At 45.6% G+C, this 14,914-nt stretch overlaps 1 protein-coding gene across 2 annotated transcripts; it reads right to left on the bottom strand.

Moving 5' to 3' along the window:
* Positions 1–1,923: 1,923 nt before the first annotated feature.
* On the bottom strand, positions 1,924–12,171 carry Znf8 (zinc finger protein 8). Of its 2 annotated transcripts, XM_029558467.1 has the most exons (5): positions 11,649–12,171; positions 6,708–6,834; positions 6,375–6,470; positions 5,641–5,742; positions 1,924–3,620 (listed from the first exon to the last, which is right to left on the bottom strand). In XM_029558467.1, the coding sequence occupies exons 1-5, from the start codon at positions 11,709–11,711 to the stop codon at positions 2,200–2,202; spliced, it is 1,809 nt and encodes a 602-aa protein (XP_029414327.1). In that variant the 5' UTR covers positions 11,712–12,171; the 3' UTR covers positions 1,924–2,199. The 2 variants fall into 2 exon arrangements, with proteins under 2 accessions (XP_029414327.1, XP_008820993.1); XM_008822771.3 differs by lacking the exon at positions 5,641–5,742 and having other exon boundaries at positions 11,649–11,945.
* Positions 12,172–14,914: the final 2,743 nt, after the last annotated feature.

The following is a 14,914-nucleotide window of genomic DNA, read 5'->3' as shown; positions in this document are numbered from 1 at the left end:
AACTTATGAGGCAACCAGGAACATCTGGATACTGGGTATTTGATGACATCTGTTAGATATAAATAATACATCGTCAAGATGTAACAGGATTAATAGCTTTTCCTAAACACCTTTTCTCTACTGCAGTGCCCCAGTAGAGGATACAATGACCCCAGGGCGCACTGCTTCCATTCAAACTCCAGCTTGGAGACCATCAGTGCAAACAGCAACATAACAAAAACCCCAAGTGTGGCTTAGTGTAGTTATACAAATGGCTTTGTCCCTGTGGCTCAATATGGTCATATATATTTAAAGTCCTAGCCTTTTAGAAATATATTTAGAAATATTAATGAAATGTTTGCTGGGACTGAGGTGAAATAATACACAGAGGGGAGGGGTGAGGAGGTGGGTGGGAGACCCAATGGAATATATCAGTCATCTTTTAGAATGTCCACAATAAATGCTAAGATAAAAAGATTCTTCACACCAAATATAAATATGGCAAAATGGCAAAGGATTTGCCAAACAGTACTTTGCATATAAAAATTCATGACTCCATTTGTTAAAAACAGACTTACATGATTGTTAATACGGCTTTGTTCAATCCATTTACAAATCAAGAAATGTGGGCTGTAGGGTTGGGTGGTCCTAGTGTTTCTTTCTCTGGCACTAGGTACTGAACTCAGGGCCTTGTACATGCTGGGCAAGTGTTCTACTGCTGAGCTATACCCCAGCCCTCTGGGTTGAGTTTATATTTGGGATTCTCAACATGGGTATCATTGATACTTGGGGCTAGAAAATTTTTTGTTGAAGAGCTGCCCTGGGTACTGAAGCATGACAAACAGTATTACTGGCCTCCACCCGGATGCCAGTGGCATCCTTCTTCTGTGACAAAAATGACTTCAAGCACCATCATGTACCCTCTGAGGACAGAATGACTGCAGCTAGGAACCTCTGGCTTACAGCAACACTGGATACTTCAAGGCAGTGCTTTGCACGGGTGTGGTGACCCCTCTGGGGAATGCTGTAGAAGTTTGTGGGGGCTTCTGTCAGATGACTTGGAATGGTATTCGTGGTTGAAATGTGGGCAAGAGCCAAGTATGTTACAGTGACTATGAAAAGTAGAACCGGCCCCAGGAAGCCATGTACACTCAACTTGTGAACTGAGATTCTGACCTGAATTCACAAACAAACACAAATTACTTCTGGTATATTTGGAATTTAGGCAGAATTTCCCAAAAATGAAAGAGCATTTTGTTTTGCTCAAAACTTTGTTTTGTTTTTGTTTTTTTGAGACAGGGCCTCCCTGTAGTCCCAGCTGGCCTGGGACTCACTGTGTAGACCAGGATGGCCTCAAACTCACAGAGATCCACCTGTCTCTGCCTCCCAAGTGCTGGGATTAAAGGTGTATGCCACCACGCCTGGCTTGTTCAAAACTTTTACAAAATAGTCACCACTCTGGAAACTCACCTTGGGCACAGGAATGCCCCTTATAGTATTTCTGTAGCCAAAAGCATGCCCGATACCAGCCATGAGCTCCTGGTGAAAGTGGGCCCGTGTAATGACATGTTGAGACACCATACTAACTCAATACACATTATTCTATTATAAATTACTTTCACTTTCACTTTTACAAAAAAATGGGCCATACACTGATTATTTCAACACTACACATGTGCATAGGTTTTATCACTGATGAACTCATTCTAAAATAGAGAAAACATGATTAAGATGTCTGTTGTTGGGGCCAGAGACATGGCTCAGTGGTTAAGAACACTGGTTGCTCTTGCAGAAGACCCAGGTTCAAATCCCAGCACCCACATGGCAGCTAACTGAAGTCTGTAACTTCGGTCCCAGGGGATTCGACAGCCTCTTCTAACCTCTGCTGGCATTGCATGACACGGGTGCACTTACCTACATGCAGGCAGTACACGCGTACACATAAATAAAAATAATAAATAAAATTGTTTTAAAAAGTTAAAAAAAAAATCCATCTTAAAAAAACAAAGAGACCATGTCTCAAAACAAACAAACGAAAGCCTGTTGTTAAAGGTGTACTGACTTGATAAACTGGAGACCACCAACCTCAGGTATTTGGGAAGCAGCACTTCCATACAAAGTCAGAGGTCACCACTGCCATAATGCCATCCTCTCTTGCTATGAACACAGTGTAGACTTAGCATTTTGTATTTGTAGGTCAAAAGTTATCTGAAGCACTTCCTATGTGGATTTTCTGATGTCAAATAACAGAGAGGTGCCCACTGAAGGTTCTCCTACCGCAATAACATGCACAGGGTTTTTCTCCTGCATAATTTCATGGAGGTCAAACAAGGCCAGGGCCCTGCTTGCTGGCTGTCCTGCCTTTGCCTGGTCCACAGAGATTTCTCTGGAATTGGAGTGCTGAGGCCGAATGAGCTTTGAGCCCCGGCCACACGACTGTTCTTGTCTTCGGGTCCGTCCATGGGGCTCTTCCTCTTTGTTGTGAGTTATCTGATGTCGGATGAGGTGAGAACTCTGAATGAAACATTTTCCACACTGATTACATTTAAAGGGCCTGTCGTTCCGCTGAGTCCGTTCAACTTGACTCAAAGGTGGGTCAGAGCTGAGGGTTTCTGTCCATTCGTGCTTTGTTAAAGTTGGTGCCTGCTCAAAACTCAGCCTCTGTCGGCACTCATAGGGTTTCTCCCCAGCATGCTTCCGCTGATGCTGGGCCAGGGAGGAGCTGTGCCTGAAGCCCTTTCCACAGTGGTTACACTCATAAGGCCTCTCCTCAGTGTGAGTACGTAGGTGTAGGAAAAGGCAAGTAGTCCGAGAGAAGGATTTCCCACACACACTGCAGGTATATGGCTTCTCCCCAGTGTGTGTCCTTTTGTGCCGGCCTAAAGATGAATTCTGATTGAAAGCCCTCCCGCAGTCCTGACACTCATATGGTTTCTCTCCAGTGTGAATTCTCCGATGGACAGTAAGGTGTGTGCTATGGCAAAAAGATTTCCCGCATTCATCACATTTATAGGGCTTGTCTCCAGTGTGGATTCGCTCATGCTGAACAAGGGAAGAGTTTTGGCTGAAGGCTTTCCCACACTCTTTACACATATATGGTCTCTCTCCGGTATGAATCCTCTTGTGTACCGTGAGGTGCGCATTATGGTTAAATGACTTCCCACAATCAGTACATTTGTAGGGTTTATCTTGAACTTGGTTTTTTGTGAGTTCTGGAATGGGTATACTCTGATCAGAGGTTTTGTGACAGCCACTGTCATCAAAGAGTTGTGTTGTTGAGGAGTCTGTCTGCTGATTGACTAAACTTGAGCTATGGACTGCGTTTTTAACTTGTGTGGCATAGATACAGTCATATTCTTTTCTAGAAATCTCTGGTAGTAGATCTGTGTTTGAATTAAGAACACAGGTTTTCCCAAGTCCAAGACTTTCACAGCCTTGACTTTGATTTGGTACCTCTTTGGGGCCTTCTGATTGCCTCAAGATACTCTGGTCTTTTCTGAGTGCCTGGCTCTGGTCTAGACCTGTCATGGAATCACAAGGAGTATCCTTTGGGAACCCTTCCCTTTCTGTCATAGGGGACATCTTCTTAGGGAAGCCCTGCTCCTTGAGTGACATGTGACCTTCAGGTCCAAGGACCCAGCCTGAAAGAAACACAAAGAGCTCTGAGAAGTTAAGGGGAAAACAAGGTGAGAGACAGGCTCCCAGTACCCTGGGCCTCTGCTTCTAACCTAGGTCCTGACGACCTGCCCTTGCAAGTCCTGATTCTCCTGACACCATCTACCCTTGCCCTCAGCCATCGCTTCACAACTCAGTGTCATTCAGCACTGCCAGTGAAGCAAAAATGCACTAACCTCTTGCATGTTGCTGACATAGCCTATCACAAACTTGTGCCTAAAAGTAACACATGCTGTACATCTTACAGTTCTGCAATACAGAAGTCCTAAAATCCAGATGTCAGAAGGGCTGGTTACTCCTGGCAGCTCTGCAGGAGAATGTCACATTTCTGATTTGAATCCTCCTACCCTCTTTTTTTTCTTTTTTGATACAGTCTCCCTAGTACTCCTAGCTTGCCTGGAACTTACTATGTAGGCCATTGTCCATGTAGATCATGTAGGTTCATTTCCTAGCATTGCAATAAACTAAGAAAGAAAGAAGAGAGAGAGAGAGAAGGGGGGGAGGGAGTGAGGAAGGAAGAAACTATGATCTATCCAGTCAATGGAATATTCAGCAATAAAAAAGCAACCAAGCATCAATACACACAACTTTGAAAATATTAAGATAAATGAAAGAAGCCAGACACAAGGTCACAAACTAAGAGTTCACTGATTAAGAAAGGCCTCAAATAGCAAATCCAGGATCTGGAGAAGTTGGGCAGTGATGGCTAATAGGTATCTTTTAAGGTGACTGCTATGGACCGAATACTTTCATATTTATAAAATGCCTACGTTTAGGTCCTAGTCTCTGGTGTGATGGTAGCTGGAGATGGGGCTTTGGGAGGTATTGAGTCATGAAGGCAGAGCCCTCATGATGGATTTAGTGCCTTTCTAAGATGAGACATCAGAGGCCCACATCTTCCTCTCTCTTCTGAGGAAAAGGCAGCCTCCAGAACTGTAAGAAAATGTGTGCTGTTTAAAACCACTCAGACAGTGATGAAATGTTCTAGAACTGGTGATGCTCCTCTGTGAGCATACTCAAACACCACTGGGTTACATACTTTTTTTGATTGTTGTTTGTTTTGTTGTTCTGGGGAAAATCCAGGGCTTCATGCATGCAACTGAGATCTTACCTCCAACTTTAAATGGGAGATTTTTTTTTTTTTTTTTTGAGACAGGGTTTCACTATGTAGCCCTGGCTGGCTGGGAACTGTCTATGTCGATCAGGTTTGCCTCAGGGTCACAGAGATCCACCTACCTCTGCCTCCCAAGTGCTGGGATTAAAGGTGTGCACCACTATGCCTGCCTTTCAATGGCTGAATTTTATGGTATATGAATCTTAATAAAGTTATTACAGAAAAGCAGACCTGCCCTTCTCCAATCCTGGGCACCCCTCTGCTCACCACGCACACCCCTTCTGATGGCAGACAGACTGTATTTTTCCTGCTCATCACTTCACTGACTTTATCTCCTCTCTCACTTTGCTTCCTGCCTGCCTGCTCACTATCCCCCAACATTCCCATGCTCCTTTGCTCATGCTGTTTCCTCAGTCCGGAACGCTCATCCCCAGGCACCGGCCTGCCTTCGTGTTACCTTCTAAAGAGGCCTGGCTCCCTGTCTGTTCTGGGAGTGTGATACCTTGCCCTACACAGGTATAATTTTTGTTTGTTTCAATCATTACCACCTGATACCAGCACCCACTTCTCAGACCCCTAGCAAGTGAGGGCTCAGCTCTGTGTTGCGTTCTCTGCTACACTCCTAGCATCAAAGACAGAGTGTGTATAAGCCCTCCAGAATGTTAGCTGGATGGACCCATGATCTAAGACACTAGTAAATGCAAGGTTAGCCCAAGCCTGGTCCAGACCAATCCTAGCAGTGGGAAGAGGGTTGATGAAGACCCAGAGTGAGGAGACGTGAGGCTACTGGTGAGGGCTGAGGTGGTGTAACCGGGTTTGGTCAGGAGCAGTAGAAAGCATCAATGCTGAGACAAGCTTCAGATTGAATTCACCTGGGGTCCCCACAGCTCCAGCCATCCCCAAACTACTGAGCCTGCTGTCTCCAGTGGTGAGAGCAAGTGACAGAGGGTGGAGACTACAGTCAACCAGGCGACCTGCAGAAGATGAGAGGAAGTGACCACAGTAGGGAAACAGCAAGAAACAAGGTAGGATGAGCAACAGGGAGAGCAGCTCTCACTCCCACCTGTTACCTAGCCCAGCAAGTGACAGGTCCACCAGTTACCTAGCCCAGCAAGTGACAGGTCCACCAGTTACCTAGCTCAGCAAGTGACAGGTCCACCAGTTACCTAGCCCAGCAAGTCACAGGTCCACCAGTTACCTAGCCCAGCAAGTCACAGGTCCACCAGTTACCTAGCCTAGCAAGTCACAGGTCCACCAGTTACCTAGCCCACCAAGTCACAGGTCCACCAGTTATCTAGCCCACCAAGTCCCAGGTCCACCAGTTACCTAGCCCATGAAGTCCCAGGCATGCACAGGGAGGGGGCCTTCCTTGAGGAACAGCCTGGAGAGAGGTCTGACTAGATAAGCACTCTTTTCCCTTGCTGGTTTTGTTCTGTACCATTTGGCTACAATCAATCATGGCTGTATGACAATGGCAAGTACTACGAGAACACCTAAGAAAGGGGGTGGTCTTGTGGGCCCCGAGACATCATCCTTTCCACAAAGTGCATCTCCAGGTGCCTCCTAGAATCCCCTTTTAGTAGCACCTTATTCAGTGGGTTCTTACCTGGATGGCAGCCCCAGGTGACTCCTCTCTCTGCCACCCAGAGCTCAGCACCTTGCTCCAGCTGGGAGATGACTTCAGGCTTGGGAAGCTCAGGACCTAGAAACAGAAAAAGACACAGGACGTCAGAAGCTGCTCTGCCCAGGCTTCTTCAGCTCAGTGGACACCTCACCGTCACATGAAGGTTTTGCTGTGTGACAGAAAGGGGAGCCAACTCCCAATGAGTGTGCCCACAGTGGATGAAGACTTATGCTAAGTTGTATCTCTATACCAGAGGCTCACAACCTATATAACTTAGGAAGATTCAGTCATTGTAGCCTGGAAAGCAGACCTTACCCACAGAGAGGAGGTGTCCGAAGGTCTCCAGCATCACGTCACGATACAGAGTCCTCTGGGTAGGGTCCAACTGCCCCCACTCTTCCTGGGTAAAGTCTACAGCCACATCCCGGAAAGTCACTGGCTCCTAAAACATGACATTTACTCTCAATTAGCTGGACCATCCCTATCAGTGAAATAACACATACATTCTCTCAATTAGCCAGACCATTCCTATCAGTGCTTTTTTGTTTGTTTGTTTTGTTTTGCTTTTTTGGTCTTATTGAGACATGGTCTCCCTGTAGCTCCAGCTGGCCTAGAATTCGCTATGTAGACCAGGCTGGCCTCCTCGAACTCACAGAGCTCTGTATGCCTCTGCCTCCTGAGTGCTGGATTTAAAGGCATGCACCACCATGCCCACTATCAGTGCTTTTTGGTAAAGGAGGAACAGGGAAGGGAAAAAGAGGCAGGCAGGAGCCCTAGGAAAACATACATTCTGAGTGATATGGCTCAGGTCTCACTGGGAGCCTACTGAGTCACTGCGTATATGTATGGGTTACAGTGACGACATAATGACAAGTAATCCATAATCATGAGAGCACTTGGGAACATCAACAAAGCCAGTCACAGGGACCAGAAGAGACCAATTAGGTCACCGACTTGCAGGCTTCTGAGCCTATGAGAATCAAAGTGAGGCTGATCATCCTCCCCGAAGAGAGTAGAGTCAGGATCCGAAGCTCATCTGGGGCTCGGGATGTGGCTCAGTTGGTAGCCTGCTTGTCTAGTGTGAACGAAGCCGAGTTTGATCCTCCGCACCACATAAACTGGGTGTGGTGATGCATACCTGTAATCTCAACTCCTGGGAGGTAGAGGCAGGAGGATCAGATGCTCAAAGCCGATCTCAGCTACATGAGACAGTCTCAAAAGAGTAAAGAAAAAGAATTTCATATACCTGCAGGTTCAGGCATGCTCAGAAGACTGAAGTGAGTCATTTGACAACCCATACAGAGATTCACCTTCTGAGGAATGAGGGCAGAAGTGGAGGTGGGGAAATGTAGGTCATAAGGTCAGAACAGCCAACCTTTGGAGACGAGGTTTTAGAAACCAGGATAAGCTTCTAAGTGGAAAATACTAATTTTTGTAAATAGGGCCAGTGAGATGACTTAATGAGTAAAGGCACCTGAATTTTTTTGGGGGAGGGTCATTTTTTTTTGATACAGGGTCTCCCTGTAGCCCCAACTGGCCTGGACCAGGCTGGCCTTGAACTCAGAGATCCTCCTGCCTCTGCCTCCCAAGTGCTGGGATTAAAGGTGTGCGCTACAACGCCTGGCACGTGGTACCTGAATTTGATCCCTTTGATCAACATGGTGGAAGGTGAAAATAGACTCTGGCAAGACACCAGGACATACACACACACACACACACACACACACACACACACACATTTTTGTAAATAAATACGTCAGTTCTGAGGACATGTCCCACAAACAAAAAACTTTTCTGGACTGGCATTTGTTGTATGTGAGTCATGTATTTCTGGATCAGTCTTGGCTTAGCCGAGTCCTTCCCAAGAAGTACCAAATACATACTCTTCTCTACCTCCCAGTTTCCATGAATATAAAGCATCACCCCTTTGGGGATCATATGAGAATTAAGTGGCTAAAAAATACTTCTTATTGGGGTTGCAGAGATGGCTCAGCAGTTAAGAACACTGGTTGTTCTTGCAGAAGACCCAGGTTTGAATCCCAGTACCTACATGGCAGCTAACAACTGTCCGTAACTCCAGTCCCAGGAGATCTGACAGCCTCTTCTGACCTCGTGGGCATTGCACAATACAGGTGCACTTACCTACACACAGGCAATACACATATACACATAAAATTTAAAAAAAAAAACTTCTTATATGGGGTTAGAGAGATGGCTCAATCATCTATAACTCTAGTTCCATGGGATCTGACACCCTCTTCTGTCCTCTGTGGGCATTGCATGACATGAGTGTACTTATATACATGCAGGCATAACACTCATACACATAAAAATAAATAAATAAAAAATCATGTTGCTGAGAATGACTTTTAAGTTTTGATCCTTCCTCAACATTCCAAGTGCTGGGATTACAGTGTGCACCACTACAGTCAGCTTTGTTTTTAATGTGGTGCTGGGGATCAAACCCAGGGACTCACGCATGCTAAGTGAACAGTCACCCCAACCCCTTCTTAACATGGGACTGGTTCCTAGTCATCTTTTTTTTTTTTTTTAATTTTTATTTTTTTTATGTGTATGAGTGTATTGCCTGCATGTATGTGAGTGCACCTGCATCATGCAGTGTCACAGAGGTCAGAAGAGGGCGTCGGATTCCCCTGGAACTGGAGTTAAGGACAGTTCGTAGCAGCCATGTGGGTGCTGGGAATCGAACCCGAGTCCTCTGCAAGAGCAGTCAGTGCTCTTAACTGCTGAGCCATCTCTCCAGCCCCCCTTGTCATCTTTTGATATAGGATGATCCCTCTTAGCCAATGTAGGCAGAATAATCATCCACAAAGATATCCAGTGTTTGCTCCTATTATGGTACAGTAAAATGGACTTTGCAGATGTGATAAGGATGCTAAAAGAGGGAGATAGCCCAGATTATCCAGGTGGGTCCTAAATGCAATCATGAGTTTATGAAGTAAGCAAAGAGTGAGATTTGACTACAGAAGCCAGAAGGCAATGGGATGGTGGAAGCAAGATGCTACACTGCTAGCTCTGAATACAGACCAGAGACCAAAAGTCCAGGAGTGCCAGGACCACAGCTCTCATAGCTGGAAAAGTTGGTGAACAGATATTCCACTAGAACCCTGGTAAGCATGTGGCTCTGTTCAGTGAAGCTGGTTTCAAACTTATCTCTAGAATGTATATTGCCCCTTATTTTATTTTTTTGTCTTTTTGAGAGAGGGTCTCCCTGTAATCCCAGCTAGCCTAGAACTCACTATGTAGACCAGGCTGGCCTCAAACTCACAGAGATACACCTGCCTCTACCGCCCAAGTGCTGGGACTAAAGGCATGTGCCACCACACCTGGTTGCCCCCTTTTTAAAAATTAAAAAAAAAAAAATTGAGATAGGTCTCAGGCTGGCCTTGAATTTGTGATCTTCCTGCCCCAGCCTCCCCAGTGCTGGGATTGTAAGTATGCACCAATGTGCTTGGCTTAGAATATATATTGTCTTTAGCCATAAAGTTTGCAGTGGCTTGTCACAGCAGCCACAAGAAACTAATATCCTGGATCTCTCTATGTCCTTTACTTTTGGTCCCTGCTCCTGTAGTGACCAGCCCCCACCCCCAGTAACCCCTAGACCTGCATGTAGCCACACTAACTTGTGTAACTGATAGGATACTGTGGATATATGACAGAGTAAAGTCTGGGCTGAAGTCATAACACAGCTGCTGTCTTCTGGACCACTGCTCTATGGGAAAGCATACACTGTACCGTGAGGACACCTAAGAAGTTCTACAGACAGGCCTACATGGAGAAGAACTGAGGCCTCTTGCCACAGCCATGTGCGTGAATCGTCTTCAAAGTTGATTCTCCAGCCCCAGTCAAGTCTCCAGTGACAATTACTAGGCCGACATCTTGATTATAATTTCAAGAAGTTAGGCTAGAACCATGAGATAAGTCATTCCTGGATTCCTATTTACCAGAAATGGTGAAGTAATATTTACTGTTGTTTTAGGTCACTACATTGTATTTGTCACACAGGGACAGGTAATACACTTCTTCTTTCTTACTGTTTATTCACTGCTAAGTTGTCAGCCTTCAAGATGGCTCATAGGGCTGTTGACAGGAGGCCTCAGATCACAGTTCTACACTGCAGTCACATTTCATGGACAACTGGGCTAACAGGAATCTGAAAATCTGCACTCTAAGACTATCAACACTCTCACTTTGTGCACCGAATGTAAAATAATGCAAACTGCCTAGAAACCAGCACACACGCACACACACACACTCAGGATAAGCAGTACATGGGGCTGGAGAAATGGCTCTGTGGTGAAGATCACTGGCTGCTCTTGCAGAGGACCTGGGTTTGGTTCCCAGCACCCATATGGCAGCTCACAACCATCTGTAACTCCAGTTTCAGGGGATCCAATACCCTCTTCTAACCTCCAAGGGCATTTCATGATTCAGGTGCACCTGCCTACAAGCAGGCATTATGCTCATACACATAAAAAATTAGGGGGCTGGAAAGATGGCTCAGTGGTTAACAGCACTGGCTGCTCTTGCAGAGGACCTGAGTTTGGGTCCCAGCACCCACATGGCTGCTAATAACTGTCCTGAATCCAGTTCCTGGGGATCCGACGCTGTTTTCTGATCTCCAAAGGCATTGCACAGGTGCACTTAACACACATGCAGGCAATACGCTCATACATATAAAATAAAGATAATATTAAAAAACAAATTAATTAAAAAAAGATAAGCAGTACATAATTTCAGAGTCACAGAACTTAAGTATGAATTGTTTTTGGTTTCTGCCAGGCAGACTTTATGGAGAACAAGGTAGGCAGCCGGTTTGCCTAGAAGTACTGGAGCTTTGACGACCTAGAAGGCTTTGCAAACACTGTACCCCATCACAGCATTCCTACACCGTGCGTGCACTCGCCATCTGGGCGCTTGGCCAACGCTGGTCCTCTCTGGATGTGGGGGAGGATGTCATCACGAGCAGAGGTGGACCCGGGACAGGGGTGTGCCCTGTCCTATAAGCACTGATTCCCCCCTCCTCCGACTCCCCCCCCCAAAAAAAAAGGGCAGGGGCACAGGAGGTCGGCGCAGGCGCACTGAGCACCAGGCCGCCTGGGTTCCAACCCGGGCTCCGCGCCTGACCCGCCGCGGTCGCTTTCGTATCTGGAAAAGCCATGGCGGCCGCGGAGCGGACCAGTAGGCGAGGACGGTGGGCCTCGAGCCCCCTCGTCCTATTGTTTTTATTGTTACCTGAGGTCGTGCCCGCGAGCGCGAGGCCATCGTCACTGCTGCGGCTTCGTCTTGGGGGTCCATCCCGGGCTAACAGGTCCAGCACAGGAGCCCAAGACGACTACTAATGTAAAGAGCCGCCCCGGTCAAGAGGACCACCCCACCAGGCGTCCTCTGGACAATGGCGGCCGCATCAGAGACTCTGAGACTACAACTCCCAGAAGGCCGTGCGCCGCGATGCAGAACTGGACCAATGGAAGCCACCTACAGCGCGGGTGGTTGACCAATGGAGGAGTTCTGGCTTCTGTCTGCAATGGAAACCACCCACAGCTCCTGGCAGCAGAGGGGATGAGGATTTGTAGGGGTAGTGCCCAGCTTGCATCCTGTTACCTGCAAGCGGGCAACCCTTAGTGTCCGGAAAGTCGTCCTCCTATCCTGACTACAGAGGTTGGGGGACATGTGTGTCTGCGCAATGAGCGCTGAGCAGCCGAGCCTTGCTGGCAGGGTCCTCAGCCTGAGTTCTGGATGCTGGAAATGACTGCATAGGAGACCAAGGGCTTTCCTCGTTTTCCTCCATTTACTTAAGGAAATCACATCAACTAAATTTAAGTTCTTTGTTAATAGACTTTGGAGCGCTAATGTGACAAGGAAAAGTTATACTCTTTAAAAATTTTTTATTATTTTTATTTTATGTGTATTAATGTATTGTCTACATGTAGGTAGGTGTACTCCCGTGCATACCGGCAGAGGTCAGAAGGGGGCTGTTTGATCCCCAGGAACTGGAGTTACTGTTGGTTGTTAGCCACCAAGTGGGTGCTGGGAACTGAACCCTGTTCTCTGGAAGAGCAGCCAGCGCTCTTAACCGCTGAGTCATCTCTCCAGTCCTTAAAGCTTCCCTTTGTTTCACTTACTAAGTAAATACCTTGAAATGTAACTCTGGAATACCTTTTATCGCACTGTGATGTTATCACCATGTTGAGATGTTTTATTACTCTGTAAAGTCTTGAAGCTCTGTGATGCTTTCCACTCACCGTCTGACTGTTGATAAAGATGTAAAACTAAGAAAATGGAAAGTTCACTAAATGGTTTAATGAGGTACCTGGTCCAATTAGTGCAGAAAAAGTGTATCTCAAACACAACAGATATCTAAATTTATGATGGTGATAGCTGTTTTTGCAAACTGCAGTGACCATTTTACTGATTCCTAGCCCAATTCACCTGGCCTAGCTATAGATCAAAAGGTGGCAGATGTCCTGATCTTTGCCTGGGATGGCTACCTTATAAATTATGAACTCAAGAAGGAATTTTCCTGAGATAACATGGCTCATCATGAAAACAAACCTAGGGCCCAGGTGTCAGCCATAAAATAACATAAAAACGCCTACTTTATCCCCATCTGGGACCTCATGCATGAGAATGAATAGCTAAGCTTTCCAACTCTCTCCTGGGTAAATGGTTGATATTTGAAGAATTTTTCCATAAGAAATGACTGGAAAGGGCAAACAAGGCTTCCTAAATTCTGTTTCGCCAAGTAAGATGAACATCACAATGTGATATTTTTTTCTGTGGGCATACCTGTAATTCCAACACTTAAGAGATGGTGGGGAGTTCAAGCTCCTATTGAACATAGTACAAGGCTACTTGAGACCCAGAAATAATGAGGTAGAGGCAAGAAGGTCAGAAGCTCAAGATCATCTGCTGCACAGCCAGTGGTCAGAAATTTGGTCTGATTTGGGTTCTTGCAACTTCTTTGACGTTTCAGTCTGCTTTGTTCTTTCACTCTCATGTATTCACAATACAATGCAGTTTATAGCGGCTGCTGGTGGAGTGGTATTGTGATCAGCTTAGAGGCCTAAGCAGCCTTGATAATAATTTGGTATTTATGCCTGTTGTTTTAGATGGAGGGTTTTTTTTTTGTCATTCAAGTAGTTTTATATCTCTTTCTTTTGACTAGACAACTGTCTAGAAATGATATAAAATGTTCAGGTTGAGCTTTTTCATAATTACTATTTTATAATTTTGTTGTGCTATTAAATATTAAAGAGTTGTAGCTATGGCAACACGATTTCCACTTTTTTCTTTCTTCTTTTTTTGTTTTTGGTCTTTTTTTGAGACAGGGTCTCTCTTAGCAACAGCTGACCTGGAACTGGTTATGTAGACCAGGCTGGCCTTGCTCTCACAGAGATCTCCTTGCCTCTGCCTTCCAAGTGCTGAGATTAAAGGCATGTACCACCACACCTGGCTCACTTCATTCTTTTAAAATATTTATTTTATTTGTGTGTGTGTGTGTGTGTGTGTACACATGTGTGGCGGCCAGAGAACAACTAACTCATGGGAGTTGATTCTCTCCTTCTACCATGTAGGTCCTGGGGATTGAACTCGGGCCATCAGGCTTGGCAGCAAGCATCTTTACCTGCTGAGCCATATAGCTGTCCTATTTATTTTATATTTTAATTTAATTTTGAGACAGAGTCTCATGTAAGGCCTATAACTTGCTATATAGCTGATCCTCTTGCCTCCATTTCCCAGCTGCTGGGATTACAGCTGTGTGAGTCAACATGCCTAGCCACATCTTTCTTTTTAAAACGCATTCAGATCATTGTGATGGTCTGAGGAAGTCACATGTGCGAGGAGGTCTGCAATGTGAGGGTTTGAACAATTCACTGAACTCCCAGATGACAACCAGTCTTGGGGTGTGCCATCCTGGACACTGAGCTTCCCTAGGACTCCAGGTTTCATTGTGTCTAATCAAACTCCATGAGAAACACTCAGTGAGAACCATCCAGCCGATCTTACTGACCCATAGTATGGGGAGAAATCATAGAACCATGTTACTTCTTTTGGGATGCTTTGTAGCATCAGAAAAGTGAAACAGGCTTGTGGGATGCCATCTCCTAAAAGTCTGTACCTCTAGTTCTTTCCTATTTTCATAATAATTGTCTTAGTTTAGGACTTCATCATCATTTAAAAAAATGTAAAAAGTGGGGTACAGCAGTTAAGAGCAGATCCTGCCCTTGCAGAGGACCTGAGTTCAGTTCCCAGCACCCACATTGTATGGCTCAAAGCTGCCTGTTTCTCCAGCTCTAAGGGTATCTGATGCCCTCTTCTGGCCTCCCCAGGCACCTGCACTCTTACATGCATCTACCTACATGCATACATATTATGTATGATATTACTGCCATAATAAGTAATCATTAAAGAAAGCTGAGTATATGATTTTCATGCTATAGTCTGGGAAAACATATTTTTGCATAGTTTAATGGTTAGCACAAGATGAAATGCTTATC

The sequence above is a fragment of the Nannospalax galili genome, unplaced genomic scaffold, assembly GCF_000622305.1.
Source record: "Nannospalax galili isolate Female #2095 unplaced genomic scaffold, S.galili_v1.0 scaffold649, whole genome shotgun sequence".
Taxonomy (NCBI): Eukaryota; Metazoa; Chordata; class Mammalia; order Rodentia; family Spalacidae; genus Nannospalax; species Nannospalax galili.
This window is presented reverse-complemented; position numbering and strand designations above follow the sequence as displayed.